The sequence below is a fragment of the Pectinophora gossypiella genome, unplaced genomic scaffold (genome assembly GCF_024362695.1).
Source record: "Pectinophora gossypiella unplaced genomic scaffold, ilPecGoss1.1 Pgos_30, whole genome shotgun sequence".
Classification (NCBI taxonomy): Eukaryota; Metazoa; Arthropoda; class Insecta; order Lepidoptera; family Gelechiidae; genus Pectinophora; species Pectinophora gossypiella.
In genome coordinates, this window is record NW_026063240.1 from 500,883 (window position 1) to 523,145 (window position 22,263).

Genomic DNA, 22,263 nt, shown 5'->3' on the forward strand with positions numbered 1-22,263 from the left:
AACTTTCTTTCTCAAAAAAAAAAAAAAACGAACTTAAACATAAAATCTTTCTGATAACTAAAAACAAACAAACTTCTATTAACTGGTACAACCCATAAATCCTTCTGTATTCTCACACCAAAGTAACTATGACTTCCCACTTCCACAATATAATTCTTCCCTTAAGTTTATATATATTATTATCCTACTAATCTTCTGCTATTATGACAAAGTATATAAAAACCAAACTATTTCAAATAAACTTACATAAACTTACTCATGGTATAATAAAGTACATTTTCTTTAACTCAATACATATTCATATCCCTAACAACCCTAAGCCAAGTAAACTTGGATATTACACAGAACTACTAACCAATCCAGAAAAAAAAAAAAAAAAATGTAACCACATACCTAACGTAGGTATTAAATACATATATTAGCTTAAATTATTTTAATCCAATACAACACTTAAGTTTTTCAAATCTAACTCTAGACAAAGGTTTCGTCAAGAAATCCGCCAACTGATTCTCAGTACATATATAATCTAACTTGACACAACCATTATGTACTTTCTCTTGGACAAAATGATACCTAATATCTATATGTTTTAAGCGCTTTGGTTGTTCAGTATTATTAGCCACGAATATTGCAGACCTATTATCCTCAAAAACCTGAATAGTTAAATTTTCATCATTGACAATTCCTAACTCTGATATAATATTTTTTAGCCAACAACATTCCATTACACATTGACTCAGAGCAATATACTCGGCCTCAGTAGATGAGAGTGCGACACAACTTTGCTTTTTACTACACCACATAACAGTATTTCCGAACAATTGTAATAGATAACCTGATGTGGACTTGCGACTCAGTGTATCACCACCCCAATCTGCATCTACATAGGCTTGCAAAACTTTATTTGAACTACCAGACTTTCTGTATACTAAATTCAAATCTAAAGTACCCTTTATATACCTCATTACACGTTTTAAACATCTCCACAACTCTTCACTAGCACAACTTTGAAATCTACTTAAAATACTCATGACAATACACAAATCAGGCCTTGTGCCAAGCATTGCATACATAATACAACCAATCGCTTTTCTACATCTATTTTCAAGTTCAGGACTTTCCGACTTTTCCCTTGACAAAACTTTAACATCAAAATTACTTTCTAATGGAGTCTTTACACTATGACAATCTAACATATTAAACTTTTTCAATACTTCAGTTAGATAAGCTGTCTGATTCAAACTGATCTGGTCAGCCCTTTGGTCTATTTTGAGACCTAAGTAATGAGAAGCTAATCCTAAATCCTTAGTTTTGAAACATGCTGACATTTCCTTCTTCAAATTAGAAACACAACCTGGATCCGAACCAGTAATAAGTATATCATCAACATAGACTATTACATATGTCTTTTCACCCTTACTTACCCTGCCATACAAACACAAATCAGTTTTTGATCTTACAAAACCTTTCTTCATTAAAAACTCGTTGAAAGTATTATACCAATATCTAGGTGCTTTCTTTAGCCCATAAATAGCCTTTTTTAACTTTACAACTTTCCCACACTGTTTGTGTCCATCTGGCAGAGTAATGTAAACATCCTCGTCTATGTGACTATGTAGAAAGGCACTACATATATCAGCCTGATGTAACTCCCAACCAAAACAAGAAGCAACTGAAATTAAACACCTAACTGTAGTTAAACTTGTCACTGGTGAATACACCTCATCAAAAGAAATATCTTTTTGCTGGAATCCACGAGCTACCAGCCTTGCTTTATATACTTGTACATTCCCTTCACTATCCTTTTTCTTTTTAAAAACCCACTTTGTATCTATTACCTTCCCATCATGATAATTACTAACTGGTTCCCAGGTATGATTTTCTTCTAATGACTCTAACTCTTTATTTATTGCCTCATTCCACAGATTTGCTTCCTGACTATAAATTGCTTGTTGGTAAGACTGAGGTTCATTATCTAACCGATTTGCACTAAACAAAGCAAAATCCACACTTTCATAATCCTCACAATCTGAAATATTATAATCTAAAAGCTTTAACGGTGGTCTCAACTTACTTCTATCTCTTAACTGTCTTCTACTACCACTATCATCAACCAGCCCACTAGTCCCACTACTGGTCATAGACTCTAGACCACTTACCTCACTGCTGGGCACTGTAACTTGACAATCTGTCCCACTACCAGACACACACCCACTTCCACTGCCGGACATACTCCCACTGCTGGACATACTCCCACTGCTGGACATACTCCCACTGCTGGGCATACTCCCACTGCTGGGCATACTCCCACTGCTGGACATACTCCCACTGCTGGACATACTCCCACTGCTGGACATACTCCCACTGCTGGACATTGGTTGAGACTCATGGGTGTACTTACTGTCTGTATGGCTCATCTTAGTGACCTCACTCTTACCAACAAGTATATTTTCGCTTTTACTACCTTGATCTGTACTTTCTTCATCATCACTATAACAATTATTTCTCAAACTACAACTTACAACCTGCTCAACTGGCAGTATATCCCTTTCCTGTAGCATTGTGACATCTCTGACTACTTCTATTTGGCGGCTATTTTCAAAGAAAACCCTATATCCTTTTACTTGATTATCATAACCTACCAATATACCAAACCTACATTTCGGATCCAACTTGAGACGTTTTTGCTTTTGAACATGAACTGCGACTTTAGTACCAAATGTTTTTAAAAAGGAAATGTCATAGGACTTACCTGTCCATAATTAAAAAGGACTTTTATCACCTTGTGGACTTGGCCCACATCTATTTAATGTAAAAACAGTTGTGTTGACAGCTTCTGCCCAGAAATGTTTATCCATTTTAACTATCAAGGTCCTAGCACCTTCTAAAACAGTTCTATTAGCACGTTCAGCTCGACCATTTTGCATTGGTGTATATGGGACAGATTTTTGGTGAACAATTCCATTTTTTTGAAATAACAGACTAACTTCTTTATTGCAAAATTCTAAACCATTGTCTGTGCGTATTGTTTTAACAAACTTATCTGTTTGGTTTTGTACTAATTTTAAAAAGTTTACTAAGCACTGAATAACCTCACTTTTGTATTTTAAAAAGTAAACAAACTTGTAACTAGAAAAGTCATCAGTTAATAATAGAAAGTATTTTGCCCCTCCTATGGATTCAACCTCCATAGGACCAACCAAATCAGCATGAAACAGCTCAGCCTTAGCACTAGCTCTTGAGTAACTAGGTTTATATGAAATCCTATGTTGTTTACCTTGCAAACAATCTTCACAAACACTATTTTTGGTTGTGTATTTAATACTGTGATTATCTAGATAATTTTTAACATGAGAGAAATTTTGATGTGCAAAGTTTGTGTGCCATTCTGATATGTCAATAATATTGTATTATGTAGTAATTATATTATGATAATATCTAAGTAACCTATAATAGTAAGTAAGTATATGTACATATGGTGGCGCGATGTCCGTACTTCACTCATTACTCAGGTCTCACAGAATACCAGCGTCGCGGCTCACGCCGCGGCATAAGCTGAGTGAGGGCCTTTTATACGGGACACCATCCACTACACATGGGTAAGCCGACATGACGTCACATTTTAATTTAGGTATAAGTTTCTGTGTTCGTTTTCCATGTTTCTGTATAGAAAATATTTCGTGTGTGCGTTGACTTCTGATGTGATGTCATTATAATGTATATATATGTAATCCGTGTCTGTGGTGTCCTAAATAATAAATGTTTCTTTCTTTCTTTCTTTCTTTCTAATATTAGCAGAATCCACATGTGACTGAAACATTAAAGTGTACAATTTACCTGACCTTTTTGCAATCGCTCGGACTTGACCTTGTGCATTTGAAATTGTAACAAATCTGCTGTTGCACTTCATGACGAAACCCTTGTCCATACATTTGGCAGCTGAAAACAAATTAACTTTTAGAGCAGGTACATACAAGACATCATTAAGTGTAGTTTCTAACCATTTTTGGCCATTCCATGCCAGTACTGAAACAGTGCCGGTTCCCAAAACATTCAATAAAGTGCCATCTCCAATTGTAACCTTTCTTGTGCAGTTGTCATTGAATATTGAAAACAGTTCGCGATTATGGCACATATGCTGCGTAGCTCCACTGTCCAAAATCCAGTCTTCAGATGAACTTGAAGAGATAAAAGCTTCATCTATGGTAGCAGATATAAATGCTGATTTATCTGGATTCTTTTCTTCTTTGTTTTTCTCTTTCAGCAGACGATGAAAACACTTGTCCTGTTTATGACCCTTCTTATGACAAAAATGACAAACTATCTGTTGACTTGATGGGCAATTTCTGGCTATGTGTCCTGTTTTTGAACATTTGAAGCATTTAACTTGATATTGAGAATTAGTTCTGGTAACTAAAGCATCTTCTGATGTAGTATGTGACGACAATCTTGATTCTTCAATGTAAAGTCTTGCAGAGAGTTCATTAAACGTCTGTTTGTCTTCAGGTACAGATTCCCAAGCAGATACTATATGTCTGTATTCAGGTGGTAAACTCATTAACACTTTAGTCATGATCATGCTTTCAGATAATTTTTCATCTTGAGCTTTCAATTTTGCAACTATTTCTTCAATTTGAGATAAAAATCTTGTAAGGTTTCCTTCATATTTCAGGTTATAAAACTGTGTATGTAATAAATGTTTATTCACTGTCGATTCCTGTTCAAAAATGATCTTAAGCTTTTGCCACAATTGGTGTGCAGACTTGCATGTGGTTAAATTTGACAACACTTGTTCCTCTATTTTGTGAACTATTAAAGCTTGAGTCTTGGCGTCTTCGTCGAATTCCTTCTCGGTTGGTTCACGTGAAAGTAATGCGTAGTTCCCTTTCGCACGTATCAATATCTCCGTTTGAAACTTCCATACCGTCCAGTTGTCTGATCCTCGTAGTTTAATACCGTTGCCACCACAGGCCGACCGCTCCATTGTTACAGCGTATAATAAAATTTCGCTTCACAACCGCATGCACTTCACATGAAAACAAAATAAAATGGCGTCCTCGCTCCTTCCTTCTCACAACCTTCCGACTGACGCGCTCCACCACACGTCATATATATCCTCTCCAACTCCGACCTGAAACAGGATTATGGCGCTGGGCCCATAACCTGTTGGTTTACATAGGTCGGATTTAAATAAAATGGTTGTGATATTTAGCAGTATGTTTTAATTATAGACACAAAGCAAGACAGCCATTTACATGCAGCAAAGAGGATGGCTCAAGAGATCACAGACTATACGTCACCAAAGACAGTAACGTTTCGTTACACACAACAAATACAAATGCCGGAATACCACCTGAAACATTTTCCTTGTGATCAGATTGACCAGATGTTCACTTTCACCAGATGGTAACCAAAATGTACTACCAGAAGAGTACTTTACCAAATTTCCATTCCGATTGTTAATGAATAGTTAAAACGAGCCCTGCACGTGGACCCCTTGGAAAACTTGTCAGCTTTGGAGATATGACCATCGGTCTGCGCTTAATTATTATGCCAATTGCTTTGGTCCCTCGGTCCTGGTAACTTACGCATTGCATGAAGAACGGGCGTCAGATGATACGATAAAATATTCCATCGTCTGACATATAGCACCCGATTACGCTAGAAAAACTCCAGAAAAAAGTGGCCCATGAGGATATGGTTACTGAGTTAATTCTCCTGTATCGGAGCTAGCTGAAGGGTCTGGCGATCTCAGCATTATTGCTGTACCGGTATAGATACAGGCTTAAATTTTCTAATGTCAGTATCCACTAGAGTTCACAGAATAGACAGATTTTGAGCTACATGGACCCTGTCCACGAGGTTTAGAAGACGTCTACAGCTGTAGTTGTGTTTCAGGATGTATACGTAGTAGGTAATTTGTGCAAGTAGGTAGCGTCAGTTGAAAATGTGGTTTGCAACTGCCTCTTGAAGAACATCAGTAGTCTGTCAATATTGACGTGATAGTAGCCCAGATTGAGTTTTCAAATAAACTTCATGTCCATCGAATACCATACCTTAGTGCTCTCGTGTTCTCACCCTTAAAGGTGTTTGTTACGCTTACTATCTTTTGTATACGAACTGATTGCAAATGAAATAACGAAAGTTCCCAATTAGTGAAGGTCAGCTAGCTTCCACAGAAGCTACTCTGCAATGGAGCACATTAAGTAATAGGTGAAGTACCACTTCAGAGTATAAAAATCAGCCCAGTGTTTCACTTTTTGGTGATAAGACTTGCAACAGTCGAACATTGAGCTGTCCCATGCCTTTATCAATGCAGGATTAAGCAATCAAGAAATGTGTGAATTGTGGACACTGTCCATGAGAACTACACAGTTTTGCCAAAAGCAGTTCTTTCGCCCAAGTTTGTGACCATTGTTCTAGACAGCTTTATGTAACTCTCGAGTGTAGTGGAAAAAGCGATTTACGTCTATAACTGTGCAGCTATAGCTGTAATACATAAATACAGCTGAAAAAAGGCTGTAATGCATATTGATTAATTCTTACATACGGCCGCAAACTGACTACGGGTGACCGCAAATCGAAAAAAGGCCGTAAACTAGCCTACTTTTGCAATAATATTTAATTTATAAATTAAAACAGACAACATTCAGTAATTGTTATGTTTTAATTAAAACTTGATTATGTGTTTCATCCATTAAAGATATAAGAATTAGATAAAAATATCAAAACTAATAGAAATAATTGCTTAAATTGCCATACGTTGAAATACAGGACTGTCCCCTGAGCAGCTGAGAGATGTATGCAATCATTATAAATGCGAAAGTAACTTCTCTTCAATATGAAGGAAAAGAAATGAATCAGTCTGATTTTTACAATACTTACTACAGAACTAGTAACACATACAGGAAGTAACTGGACAAAAGACGAAAGTGGACAAAAAAACAACCGTTAAAAATTATAGAGGTTTGCACCTGTCATACTTACCAAAACGTCTTATATTTTTTAATGATTTTACAAAAAATATTCCGAATAGCATATAATAAATGTGTATAGAAAGATAAAACGCCGACGAACAGTGACAACCACTGCTACTAACTAGATTTAAGGAGTTAAATCAAGCACAAGTTAATTAAACTGTATTTATCTATTATGTTCACTTTTGTTGTCACCTCCTACAGTGGCATTATCAAAGGTAAGTGATTGATAGAATGTAGGATAGTGGGCAGGTATGGCCTCTGAATTGCACAAACTGATCAAATTATTACACACAGCTTAACTTATAGAATAACGTCCATAATATGTTTACTTTAACTTGATTTGAGCAGCAGTGGTTGTCACTGTTCGTCGGCGTCTCATCGTTCTAGACACATTTAATTAATTGTATGCAATATAGAATATTCTTTGTATAAATTACATTAAAAATATAAGCCATTTAGGTGAGTATGACAAGTGCAAACCTCCATAATTTTTGATGATTTTATTTTTTGTCCACTTTAGTCTTTTTGTCTAGTTACTTCCTGTATCTGTTACTAGTTCTTTAATATTGAAAAAATCACACTGATTCATTTCTTTTACTTCATCGCATTTATGATGATTCCATACATCTGCTCAGGGGTGAAGGCAGTCCTATGTTTCAACGTATGGCACTTTGAGCAATATTTTCTATTAGTTTTTTTGATGGATAAAACATAGTATCAAGTTTTAATTATAACATAATAAATTATAGTGAATATTGCCTTCCTTTAATTATAAATTAAATATTATTGCAAAAGTAGGTGAAATGCTAGTTTATCAAAATTGTTTTCACTTTACAGTTTAAAATTTTATTAAATTAATTATTCTCTATCAAAAAAAGTTAATCTCATGAAAATAATATTTCCTAATTAATATACTTATATAGCATTAACATAATTTTGTTTTATTTTAAGTACTAGAACAAAGCAATTGATGAATGTGGAGGAAGCAAGAGAAGTGTGTCAGGATCGAAGCAAATGGAATTCTATAGTCTCTGCTTACCCCGGTGGGAAATAGGCGTGAGTTTATGTATGTGTATGTACTAGAACAAAGTTATATTTGACTTTGCCAACCTGAACAATAACTCAAATAACCAGAAAAAAAATACTACTGTCTATAATCGGCAAGCTTTCACTCTAATATTTCCAACGAATAAAATGATATTGATTCCTTTTTTTTATGTTGCATAATAAAATTTACGAGAATAAAATGACAAGTGACTATTAAGCTTTGAACCGTTATTTGAAGCCTAAGTAAAATTATTTGAGAGTAGTATACCTGATTTCCGGTAACGAGTCGGTTTTTGGACGAATACTTCCCTTTTTGCCCCTTCCATCATGTGACGTCACGTCCTGTCCGCCTGGTGGGGGGCCTCGGCAAGGTGGGCCGAGCCCCTAGCGAACTGGCTTCATTTAGTGACTTGTAAGTCGTAACAGTCGGTTGTCGAGTAAGTACATACGTACAATTATTATAATTTTTATTTAAAAAATTACGGCAAAAATTTAAAACGGTGTTACCGTTCGTTATTAACTGTTTTTTATTTTTCAGTTATGAATATTTCAAATGAGGACGAATCCAGCAGCTCAGATTCGAGTTCTAGCTCGGGTTCTTGCTCTGATACTTCTATACAACCCGCGCCACAAAGGGAGCCTGAGGCGAACGACGTCCCCGAACCTGACCCACCTAGGGTTAATAGGAAGAGAAAGGCAAGGAAATCGTCAAAAAAGTCTAAACGGCGCCGCCGCGACACCGATAAGGCAATTTGTATATTGGCCGAGCAAGTAAGTGGTATTAAAAACTTTTTAAATAGTGTTGCCTTCCGCCCTACTTTTCATTCAAGTGCTTATATGCCCGAACCTGACGAGATTAATGATGCTGTTTCCGAAATAAGTGCCGATGTTAGTAGGGAGTTATATAATGAGGACGCCGTCGAAAACAGTTTGGCTCCGGAAAATAACCCGACTTTTACGTTGATGTCAGATTCTAAAACGCATCTACCCTCTACATCGGAGCCCACGGAATTATCATGCACAGTAGATTTACATTTAAATACCGTTCTCAAGGAACCTTCTGTACCTAAATCTACCTCCAAACATTTGGATTTATTAAAAAACATACAACATTTCGATACTGCTGAGTGGAATAATGTCCGTTATGCGGAGGTTCAAAAGCAATATTGTTCTTCGCCGGGCTTTACGTATTTGGAAACTAACGAGGAGATTAAACCGTATGATAAATATAACTCTTTGGCTCTTCTTGAACGCGGATTTGCCGCGATTACACAGGCAGTCATTAAACAAAATGAAGCGGCGCAAAATGGTTTTAAAACACTTATCGAGTGGGCAAAATCGACTGGCCAAGTGCCACATACCATATTGCAAGAAAAAATTCATGAGATTTTTGTAAAGGGTAGTTTTCAGAAAATCAGTAGTGATATTTTGCAGTTGACGTGTGGCCATAGGGCTGACTTAATACAACAGAGACGAGATAATATATTACGATCAGTAAAAGACAATTTTCTGAAAGCTAGCTTACGCAAAATCCCACCTACTTGTGAGAATTTGTTTCGAAAGGATTCCTTCTCCTCTATCATGGAAAGGGCCGGAGGTGTATCTAAAACATTCTGGCCGCTCAGAGCGCCAGCACAAAACCGAGCTGCCGCGCAAGCGCAGCCTTCACAGCAAACTCAGGTCCCGCCTAGTTATGCTGGTAATTCTAATACTCCCGCTGTGTTTGGCCACCCAAGCGTGCATACACAAGGTTTTACGAACGCATATAATGCTTCTACTTTTCAAGGGCGCGACTACCATCGCCCCGCATATAAACAACCTACTCAACAACCGCGATCTTCACGTCATAGATCCGGCCGTAATTACCCAAACGAGACGTATTCCAATAACACCCGAGGACAGGGTAGGCCGCCCGGCCAGTCCGGTCGTGGACAGCCGAGGCGAAAATATTGACTCGCACAGTTTCCGGGCAGGGCAGTTACAACATTTTGTCAGTCGCTGGAGGAGTCTTCAGGCTCCAACTGCGCTCGTAAATATGATAGAAAACTTCCGTATACCCTTCATAGCCAAACCTCCCTTAATAACTCCAGACTTGATAAGGCATTGCTTACAAACTCCGGTTTCGTCGGAAATGGACAAAATTATAAATCAAATGTTGCAAATGGGAGTGTTGGAAATGGTGGAGCCCGGCCCGAGCTTTGTGTCCCAATTTTTTCTCATACCCAAAAAGGATGGAACTGTCCGACCTATTTTCAATTTAAAGATTTTAAACAAATACGTGTTTGCGAAAAAGTTCAGGCTTATAAACATGCAAAGAATATCCGATTTTTTGCAACCCCGAGATTGGTCAATCAAAATAGATTTATCGAATGCATACTTCCACCTCGCAGTGTCCAGGACTCACAGATGCTTCCTGCGTTTAATTTACAATCAACGCCTTTACCAAATGACATGTTTACCATTCGGCCTCTCGTGTGCACCGAAAGTGTTTGCATCCCTGACAAACTGGGTCGCACAGGTACTTCGAGAAAAGGGGTTTCGTATAGCAGTCTATTTAGACGACTTTCTGATCGTCAATCAAGACCCTCAGCTTCTGATGATCCAAGCTCGAGAGATTATTCGACTTTTGAGCTTTCTTGGGTGGCACATAAATTTCGAAAAGTCAGAGTTAGTCCCGCAAACGTCTCTCCAGTATCTAGGCATTGTTTGGAACCCTCATACAAACGAAAAATCTCTGCCTCGTCAAAAATGTCGGGACGTACAAAGAAAAGTGACAAGTTTGTTAAAAAAGAAAACGGCCAATCTTCGCGAAATTCAAAGTGTGGTAGGGATGGTCAACTTCGCCAGCTTTCCGGTTCCAAGGGGACGCTTATACCATCGGGCTCTCCTGAAGCACTGCCAACAATTGTTATCGGCGAATCCACGGTATCGATATCCAATACCAACTCTAGCGTTGAAAGAACTAGAATGGTGGAGAGTCAACGTAGTGAAAAGCTCACCAATACATTACCCCCCAGTATCCAATTACTTGGTAACAGATGCCTCAGAGATAGCATGGGGAGCCCAATTAAACAACACGAAGTACTCGGGGCGGTGGACTCCGGAGGAGGCCTTACTTCATTCGAACGTACGAGAGATGTTGGCCATATGGTACGTCTTAAGAGATCACGCTCACTGCCTAGCGGGATCAACATTGCTTATCCAAAGCGACAATATGACTGTGGTTACATATGTGAGAAAAGAGGGGGGCATGAAGTGCATACCTCTCATGGAATTGACTTATCAGATCCTGTCAATATTGGACAGATTTCGGATTCATGTAGTGATACATTACCTTCCGGGTCGTTACAACGGCGACGCAGACCGCTTGTCTCGCCTAACTGTGCCTCCAGAATGGCACCTTCTACCCAAAATCACGAATCTGATCTTCACCAAATTCGGCTACCCTGTAATCGACCTATTTGCGTCAGCCACAGCTCACGTAGTATCGGTTTATGCCACCCTAGATCTGACAGACCCTCAAGCTCGCCTTTACGATGCCTTCAGCCAACCATGGCATTATCCTCTGGCGTGGGTGTTTCCGCCACCTCATGTAATACCTCGTGTGTTACAACATCTCAACACTGCCTCCGGCATATACTTAATAATAGCCCCGAAATGGTTGAAAGTGTTCTGGAGGCCGGACTTGAAAAATCGGGCTCTGGCCCCACCATTCACAATCCACAACCTGGATCAAGTACTGGTGGACACGACGACAGGTCGGCCGCCTCCAATGACTTCCGACCTGATTCTGGAGGTATGGAAATGTGGGGGTGGGCAGAGAGTCTAGCAGGTTGGAATTCTGATCAAAAACAGCAGTTACGAAAATCATGGAGAGATACATCTTTAAAAACTTACCGATTAGCATGGCAAAAGTGGTGTGATTGGGCCCGTCACAATAATATTAATATTTCAAAACCTAACGGCGCTGATCTTGCCAGGTTTCTAATTGATTTACATCTAAAACATGGCTTGGCATATAATACAATCCTGGTATATAAATCTGCAATTTCTACGCTCTGTGATCCAAATTTAGATAATCGTTTAAGTTCACATTTATTAGTTCGTCAAGCATTAAAATCTATAAATTCAGCCAAAACGAATCGATCTAAAGTCCCAATATGGGATACCGATGTACTTGTCAGTTGGCTTGTGGATAAAACGCCTAATTCAAACAATCTATATGAATGTTCTGCTCGAGCTGCTATTCTGCTTCTTTTATGTACAGGAAGACGGGTGCATGATTTAACATTGTTAGCCATTGGTAATGACAATTGTATATTATCGGATGATCATATAGTTTTTTGGCCAAAGTTCGGCTCCAAGACGGATACAGTAATAAACCGTCAGTCAGGTTGGCATATATTACATAATAAAAATAACCAAAATATAGACCCTGTATTCTGGATAAAAAGAGTAATTACATTATCTGAATCGAGACGTTTCATCTGTGGTGGAGATAACTTGTTTTTGACGGCTTGTGGTCCTCCTAAAGCGGCATCACGCACAGTAATAGCAGGCTGGATTAAAAAAGTGTTACTGCAAGCGGGTATTGAGGCCAGTCCTGGTAGTATTAGGCCTGCTGTGGCATCCAAAAGTTGGGTTCAAAATTGTCCACTTGATGAGATTCTTGCTCGTGGAAACTGGCGGTCTGAAAACACATTTTTTAAATTCTATTGTCGCGAGATTAATACATGTACCCCTGCGCAAGCGCCATTTTCAGTCACGAGTTTATTTACACCTATTAATTAATGAATTGATTGTTATGTAATGTTTATTTTCATTTACTTACCCATAGAAATTGTCTACACTAATTTATAGTTGTACACAGAAGTGCGAATCATAACTTCATCGAGACTTATGTTCTATTATAGTTTTCCTGCTTTTCTGTTTGGCTAATTTGATTTTTTTATGTGTGTATTAATATGTTATTGCATAGTAAACAAATTATTATAGAAACAGTGTTGCCTTCTTTTTGCCTGTGTATATTATATAAGTACCTATATTGTCCTGTCCACCAGGCGATAACAAACAGGTCTCAAATAATTTTACTTAGGCTTCAAATAACGGTTCAAAGCTTAATAACAGCATTTTACCTACCATTAAAATGCTTATTAAGCGATAACCTTATTTGAAGCCTAACATTTTAATTCTGCCTGGTAAAGTGGCATACAAAATAATTATTTGAGATCTAATGAAGCCAGTTCGCTAGGGGCTCGGCCCACCTTGCCGAGGCCCCCCACCAGGCGGACAGGACGTGACGTCACATGATGGAAGGGGCAAAAAGGGAAGTATTCGTCCAAAAACCGACTCGTTACCGGAAATAAGGTATACTACTCTCAAATAATTTTACTTAGGCTTCAAATAAGGTTATCGCTTAATAAGCATTTTAATGGTAGGTAAAATGCTGTTATTAAAAAAATATTCATTATTTGTTCTTTTGCTAAAGTAAAAAAAATACATTATCTCCCAAACTGTAAACTTAAAAGCAAATTAATAATAAATAAGCGTTAGCGTAAAAAATTAGCTATTTAATTCAGTCTTTGATGTTTCACATAGTTTATTTGTTACTGGTGGCGCCATCTATTGATTTAAGCAAATAAATTAGTATTGTCTCACGATTCCCGCTACCCCTTCCCTGTGCACGTCACAACAAGTGTGCTGATTGGCCATTGCGTGTCATCAGCCCCGCTCCGCGACGCGAAGAACAACCGCCAACCGCACCAGTATGAAAATTTACTCCAACGCGCGCGTGTGTGTTACTGCAATACCTCGCGTCTAAGTCGCATATCGCTAAATTCGCTCCAGATGTAAACAGTTTTGTTAGATCTTCGCACCCCCATCGCGTCAAATATTATTTTACATTTCTAATTGGAAATAAATCGCAATAACTTTACCGGTCGGTCACTCGCGGCCGCCCGGCGCATACGCGTAAGTACCTAGTTCAAGGTCACGCGTCCCTGTTGTAATTTCTACTTTTTATAAAATATTTACGCTCGCCTAGACTTTCTCATAAGCCAGAATGTCTAAGAGTAAAGCTATTCATGAACCTGAGGACAGTGAAGCTGTCGATGTACAGCTACTCCTACTCGAGTCAAAACGCAACGCCATTTTCGAAATTGTACAACATATTTACGATTTAACGCCCGATATACATAAAAATGTTACGGCAAGGGACACTTTCCTCTGTGGAAGCGCAAATATCGATACACTTCGTCTCGATTTCCAAAAATTGGTGGACGATTATAACTGCCGCTTGTTAACTGTAACGCCCGGGGCAAAACCCGATTATAAATGTTTAGTCTCATCGAACAAATATATAGTCGCATTAAACAACTGCGCAGTCAATATTCTTCTTGCACGTCTCAAGTTCAAAACACCAACCCGCGTAAAAGTCACCCGAGCTTGCCACCCATTGAGTTGATGTCTTTCTCTGGCGATATTCGCTCATGGCCTCTATTTTACGCAAGTTTTAAATCCACTGTACACGATAATCCATCGCTCACTGATGCTGAGAAGCTGTACTACCTGCTAGGAAAGATCTCGGGCAAGGCTCACGCTGCGTGCGCAGGCATTACGCCGTGCGCAGAGAATTATAAACTTTTATTTGAAACGCTCATTGAGAAGTACGAAGACAAACGTACGCTCGCTTCTACCTACATTAATCTATACTTATAATAAATCTGTAGAGAGGTCAATTCTGTACATTAAATATTTTTTCAAAATAACTATCAGGGGGTGATAAGTGATCGATACTGATGCCAAAAATGCAATCAGTAAAATTTTTGTCTGTCTGTCTGTCTGTCTGTCTGTCTGTCTGTCTGTCTGTCTGTCTGTCTGTCTGTCTGTATGTTCCTTATAGAAACAAAAACTACTGGACGGATTTTAATGAAACTTGGTACAATTATTCTTCACACTCCTGGACAGGTCATAGTATACTTTTCATCACGCTACAATCAATAGGAGCAGAGTAGTGAAGGGAAATCCTTTTGTATGAAAAATCTAAACCACTCAAGTTAGACGTTTGAAATTTGGCATGCAGGTACCTTAGATACCGTAGAGGTGCACTAAGAAAGGAATTCCCGAAATTCCTACGGGAACGGGAATTAGCGGGAAAATCCTTTTGTATGAAAAATCTAAACCACTCAAGTTAGACTTTTGAAATTTGGCATGCAGGTACCTTAGATAACGTAGAGGTGCACTAAGAAAGGAATTCCCGAAATTCCCACGGGAACGGGAATTAGCGGAAAAATATTTTTGTATGAAAAATCTAAACCATTCAAGTTAGATGTTTGAAATTTGTCATGCAGGTACCTTAGATACCGTAGAGGTGTACTAAGAAAGGAATTCCCGAAATTCCCACGGGAACGGGAATTAGCGGGAAAATCCTTTTGTATGAAAAATCTAAACCACTCAAGTTAGACGTTTGAAATTTGGCATGCAGGTACCATAGGTACCGTAGAGGTGCACTAAGAAAGGAATTCCCAAAATTCTCACGGGAACGGGAATTAGCGGGAAATACCTTTTGTATGAAAAATCTAAACCACTCAAGTTAGACATTTGAAATTTAGCATGCAGATACCTTAGGTACCGTGGAGGTGCACTAAGAAAGGAATTCCCGAAATTCTCACGAGAACGGGAATTAGCGGGAAAATCCTTTTGTATGAAAAATCTAAACCATTCAAGTTAGACGTTTGAAATTTGTCATGCAGGTACCTTAGGTACCGTGGAGGTGCACTAAGAAAGGAATTCCCGAAATTCCCACGGGAACGGGAATTAACGGGAAAATCCTTTTGTATGAAAAATCTAAACCATTCAAGTAAGATGTTTAAAATTTGGCACGCAGGTACCTTGGACACCGTAGAGGTGTACTAAGAAACGAATTCCCGAAATTCCCACGGGAACGGGAATTAGCGGGAAAATCCTTTTGTATGAAAAATCTAAACCACTCAAGTTAGACGTTTGAAATTTGGCATGCAGGTACTTTAGTAAACTTAAAGCTTAGTTGCAACAGGATATTACAAAATTCCCACGGGAACGGTAGTTAGCGGGAAAAAAACATTTGTATGAAAAAATCAAATCTAAATAAAAGGAGAAACTGACTGACTCAGTGACTGACATATCAACGCATAGCCTGAACGGCTAAATGTAGGCATTTGAAATTTGGAAGGGACATAGCTTAGGTACCGTAGAGGTGCACTAAGAAAGGAATTCCCGGAATTCCCACGGGAACGGAAATTAGCGGGAAAATCCTTTTGTATGAAAAATCTAAACCGCTTAAGTTAGACGCTTGAAATTTGGCATGCAGGTACCTTAGTTAACTTAAACCTTAGTTGCAACAGGATATTGCAAAATTCCCACGGAAACGGGAGTTAACGGGAAAAAAACATTTGTATGAAAAAATCGAAACCGCGTAAGATAGATGTTTTCAATTCAATTCAATTAAATTATTTATTGCATTCCATGTAGTACAATGGGGTGTTACATAGGCATAGGAACTAAAACATGGACCCTGTAGGGCACAGCAACGTTGAAGGGAAGAGAGGAAGTGTGTATTAAAATTAAAACTCAATGAACAATCAATTAAAAAAAAATCAATTCAATCAATTGATTCAATCTAGCATGCATGCATACCTTAGTAAATATAAAGTTTATTTTTGGCTGTATTTTGAAAAATGGGAGTTATTGGGAAAAAAATTGTATGAAAAAATCTAAACTGCATAAGTTAAATGCTTGAAATTTGATATGCACTCCCACACACACAAAGATCTCTCTCTTATATAACACGCCACGCGGACGAAGTCGCGGGCAAAAGCTAGTCAATTATATGATTTTAAACCGCTGACTTCTGCGTCCGTCAATAATTTTGAGTCGTTTTCTGACAAGTTCGTAAGCGCAGTTCGCGCATTGAAAAACCTCAAACTTGATAATTTAACGGATTTTATTCTACTTCATATCGCTCTTAAAAAGTTCGATTCTGATACAGTTCGCGCGTTTGAAATGAGTATTGACTCAAATAATATTCCCACGTTTGACGAGTTTGTAACTTTCATAAATAAACAAGCAAAAATATTGCAACGCTCGCCTACTACAGCTCACCCTGTAAGTAGTGCTAAAAAAGATAATACCCTTTCGCGCCCCCGCTCTAATAATGTAAACGCATCGCCGCCGCACTATCAGGCCTATCTGAGTACGGTAGATTCCGCAAACAAATGTTTGTGTGCTAATATTACGCATCAACATTTATTTAAATGCCCCGATTTTAATAAGTTGATCCCGGACGAACGTTTCAAGGCCGTGAAGGAAAGAAACGGGTGTGTTAACTGTTTGAGTTTAATACACCGAGTTTCAAATTGTAATTCAAATCTGAACTGCCGGGTTTGTAAATTAAAACATCATACGCTACTTCACTTCGAACGGGAATCGAACCGCAACCTCTCCGCGTCGACGGCACCGTCGACCGCGCCATCGCGTCCCGCGCAACCGCCGCCGCCCGCCGCGCCCGCACTGCGCGAGCGCGCGGACGTCGCGTTGTGTGCAACCGGCCCAACGACCGCGACGACACCGCGCGTTGATAATGAACAACTTGCCGCGTCTACTACAATTCTGCTTGCCACCGCGCAAGTAGCCGCGTACGATAGTAGTGGTAATTGTCATCACATTCGTGTTTTACTTGATTCTGCTTCTCAGAGTCATTTTATAACTAAAGAATGTTGCGAACGTTTAGGTATACAACGTAAACAAATCGAACGCACAATTATAAAGGGTTTCGGTGGATCGGAGAAGGTACTTAAGGGGTCAGTCGATTTCGAATTTCATTCCCGCTTTAATTCAAATATTAAATATAATATTTGCTCGCTGGTCGTAGACCAAATAACGGATTGTTTGCCGACCGCCGTGGTTGACAGATCTGCGCTTCCGCAATTGAATAATTTACCGCTCGCGGATACTACTTTCGCGACTCCTAATAAAATAGACGCTTTGATAGGTGCATCGCTTTTCCCGCATTTGTTATTACCCGATGTTGGAGGGAGTGACTTCACGTCGGCGCCCGCGCCCGCACCCCGCGCTGTTAACACAGTTTTGGGATATGTTATTATGGGTTCCGTACCCACTATTTGTAACGCCGCGGCCTCTTCACTAACTGCTTGCTGCGTAGTTGAGGAGCCAATTAACACTCTTGTAAAAAGGTTCTGGGAATTGGAAGAACTTATCGCTTCGCCCGTTCAATGTGCCGAGGACGTTGAATGTGATGTCTTCTACCGCGCGACCACTGCGCGTGATCCCACTAGTGGTCGATATATTGTTGGCTTACCGTTCTGTGAGGACGTCTTCTCGCTTGGTGAATCTTATGATATTGCCCGCAAGCGCTTTCTGTGTTTAGAAAGAAAGTTAGAAGCTTTACCTAATTTGAGATCTGCTTATGATGAAGTCATCACTGAGTACATCGATAAAGAGTACATATCGCCCGCACCTTCTGACGACTCTAGTAAGTCGCTGTTACCCATGTATGTTATTCCGCATCACGGAGTTGTTCGGGAGGACAAAGCTTCTACTCGCTTACGCATCGTTTTGGACGCCAGCAGTAAGACTGGTTCCGGACGCTCTTTAAATGACGTCCTGCACAGTGGACCGAATTTACAAGGCCATCTTTTTGAGATCATTTTAAACTTTCGCATTTACCCTGTCGCTTTAACGGCTGATTGTCGTCAGCAGTTTCTCCAGATCGTTATGCGAGACATCGATCGTCGCTATCAACGCATTCTTTACCGCTTTAATCCACAAGACCCGCTTGTTCTTTACGAGTTCAACCGCGTTTGCTTCGGCTTGAAGTCTAGCCCGTACCATGCACTGCGCACGGTACAGCAGCTTGTCTCCGATGATGGTTCTAAATATCCGCGTGCGAGCGAGATAGCGTCCAATGCGCTTTACATGGATGACATTGCGTTCTCTGTAATGAAGGCGAAGGATGGCGTCGCCGCCTCTAAGGAACTCATCGACTTGTTCAAGACAGCTCAGTGGGACTTGGTCAAGTGGAATAGCAACTCGCAGACGGTTTTAGATTCTATTCCCGCTTCGCACAAACTCACTAAAGAGGTCGAGTTTGATATATCCATGCAGCACAAAATACTGGGCTTGCATTGGTCCACGCAATCTGATTATTTTTATTTTCAAGTCGCGCCTCGCGAGCAGGATAAGTGTACTAAGCGCACTATCCTCTCCACTATTGCCCGCTTGTGAGACATCATGGGATTTGTTGCTCCGACTATCCTATACGCTAAACTTTTGATAAAACAGCTCTGGCAGCTGGGAATCGACTGGGATGATGAGCCGCCGCCACACATCATTAAGATATGGAGACAGTTTTGTCACGAGCTTCCATTGCTCAATGATTTTAAAATACCGCGACATGTAGGTGTGGTGGAAGACTGCGTCGTCACTTTAGTCGGATTCTCAGACGCCAGTGAGCTCGCGTACGGAGGTGTGGTATACCTTCACGTACAGTCCGCTAGTGGTAACACCGTGCAGCTCGTGTGCTCGAAGTCCAAAGTTGCGCCCTCGCAACCGCTCACTATCGCTCGTCTCGAGCTCTGCGGAATCGTGTTATTATCTAAATTACTTCGCACAGTTTTAAATAATTACGCTGGCCGCTTTGCCGTTAACGTTTGCGCTTTTACCGACTCTAAAGTCGCTTTATATTGGATTAAAAGTTCGCCCCACCGCTGGCAAACGTTCGTCGCAAATCGCGTCGTCCAGGTGACTGACAACATCTCCGCTGATAACTTTCATCACGTCTCCGGAGTGGAGAACCCCGCAGACTGTTTGTCGCGTGGCGTTACGCCACAGAAGCTTATTTCGCACCCCCTGTGGTTAAAGGGGCCTCCGTGGCTTGCGATGGACCCGTCACAGTGGCCTATTAATAAAGAGTCCGAGGTACAGTCTATTGAAGATATACCTGAGAGGAAGATTTTAGCACACCCTGTGACTGCTCCCGCGCATGACTGCGCTATATACAACCTTGCTCAGCGCGTGTCATCTTGGACGAAGCTATTACGCGTGATTGTATTTGTATGCAGATTCACTAAATTGTTACCTCGCCGTGAGTCCATGTCCGTTACCGCTAGCGACATGGAGTTCGCTGAAATTAAAATATTACAAATTATACAACGCAAATATTTCGTCGACGAATTAAATAACTTACGCAATAATAAATGTTGTTCTCCCGCATTTAATAAGTTACGCGCGTTTCTGGACAATGGTCTGATTAGGGTAGGCGGTCGTCTCGTCAATTCTGATCTAGATTATTCCCATAAACATCCCGCTATTCTACCGCGACATGACCATGTCATCGACCTTATTATTGATCATTATCATAAAACGCATTTACACGCTGGTCCCGAACTTTTGATGTCTCTCCTTAGACAAAGGTTCTGGATACTGTCCGCCCGTCGCGCTGTGAGACAGAGAGTCCACAGATGTAACAAGTGTTTTCGCATGAAACCGCGACCCACATTTCCGCTTATGGCAAATTTGCCTGACACTCGTACTACACGAGCTGTCAAAGCTTTCACGCACACCGGCTGCGATTACGCAGGCCCTATTTCTTATACGCCCGTTAGGCGTCGCGGAGTTCAAAGTTTGAAGGGTTACATCTGTGTCTTCACGTGTCTGACGACACGAGCGGTACATATTGAGATCGCTACTGACCTTAGTACTCCCAGCTTCTTAGCTGCCTTAAAACGCTTTCTCGCGCGCCGTGGTCCGGTACAGTGTATGTATTCCGACAACGGAACCAACTTTCAAGGCGCTAAGTCCTATCTCCGTGAGTTATATGATTTCCTTAATAAAGATTATCGCCCTCGTTTCGAAGAGGAGTTAACAGAAAATCGCATCGAGTGGAAATTTATCTGCCCGAATTCACCGCATTTCGGCGGCTGTTGGGAGAGCATGGTCAAAATTATTAAAACGCATTTATTTAAAGTCATTGGACAACAACTTCTGTCGTATGAAGAACTTAGTACGGTTCTAACGCAAATAGAGTGTCTGCTTAATTCGCGTCCTTTGACTGTTTTAAGTTCCGACCCCGCGGAACGTACCGCGTTGACGCCAAGTCACTTCCTCCACACCGCGCCTCTATCTTCCCTACCCGCGCCTGAAGTAGATTGTAATAACCTTAACTTACTTCATAGGCATTCACTGCTCGATAAACTCGTTCAGTCTTTTTGGGAGCGATGGAGGATTGAGTACTTACACAATCTTCAATTGAGAGAGAAGTGGAATACCGCGTCTGTTCCCATTACGCCGGGGACAGTTGTTATTATTTTAACCGATAATGCACCTCCTCTCACATGGCCGTTAGCGGTTGTAGAGAAGGTCCATCCCTCAAAGGATGGTATAGTTCGCGTGGCTACTGTTAGGACTTCTAGAGGTACATATCTTCGTCCTGTCGTACGCTTATGTCCTCTGCCTAACCAGTAAGTTTAATTTCGCATTCGCGCATACTCTTAGACATTAAGTTTATTTGTATATATCTATTATACGTTAATTAGTTATCTATAACACGCTATTTGTTTCGCATATCGTAACTTAAGTTTATGTAACTTCGCATATATTTCATATTTTTCCCCTTTATGATAGTTTCTTAAAGGTGACCCTTTAAGGGGGGCTGGAAATGGTGGCGCCATCTATTGATTTAAGCAAATAAATTAGTATTGTCTCACGATTCCCGCTACCCCTTCCCTGTGCACGTCACAACAAGTGTGCTGATTGGCCATTGCGTGTCATCAGCCCCGCTCCGCGACGCGAAGAACAACCGCCAACCGCACCAGTATGAAAATTTACTCCAACGCGCGCGTGTGTGTTACTGCAATACCTCGCGTCTAAGTCGCATATCGCTAAATTCGCTCCAGATGTAAACAGTTTTGTTAGATCTTCGCACCCCCATCGCTTCAAAGGGTTGCGTAGGCGACTGAGCCACCGTTGTGAACTGGACTGTGCTGTGAAGTGCTGTGTGCTCTGAATCCCCGGGGATATCGTCGTTCGCTGGCGGTTTCATCGAAAGGTAAGGCGTGCACATCCTTTATTTCCTGTCCATTTTACAGCGTGAGACACTTATTTACAATAGAATCTTACAAATTCTTAATTATCGAAGGCAAACATAAAGTTCAGCCGCTGGCGCGTCCAGTTACAAAGTTAT

At 40.3% G+C, this 22,263-nt stretch overlaps 2 protein-coding genes across 2 annotated transcripts; both read left to right on the forward strand.

The window, feature by feature from the left end:
* The first annotated feature begins 17,625 nt into the window (after window positions 1-17,625).
* Window positions 17,626-19,307, forward strand: LOC126380874 (uncharacterized). Its single transcript, XM_050030456.1, has one exon. It carries the CDS (start codon window positions 18,165-18,167, stop codon window positions 19,305-19,307), a length of 1,143 nt encoding a protein of 380 aa, XP_049886413.1. The 5' UTR covers window positions 17,626-18,164.
* A 6-nt stretch (window positions 19,308-19,313) lies between these two features.
* LOC126380875 (uncharacterized) lies at window positions 19,314-20,526 on the forward strand. Its single transcript, XM_050030457.1, has 2 exons — window positions 19,314-20,166; window positions 20,489-20,526. The coding sequence occupies exons 1-2, from the start codon at window positions 19,314-19,316 to the stop codon at window positions 20,524-20,526; spliced, it is 891 nt and encodes a 296-aa protein (XP_049886414.1).
* The last annotated feature ends 1,737 nt before the right edge of the window (window positions 20,527-22,263 follow it).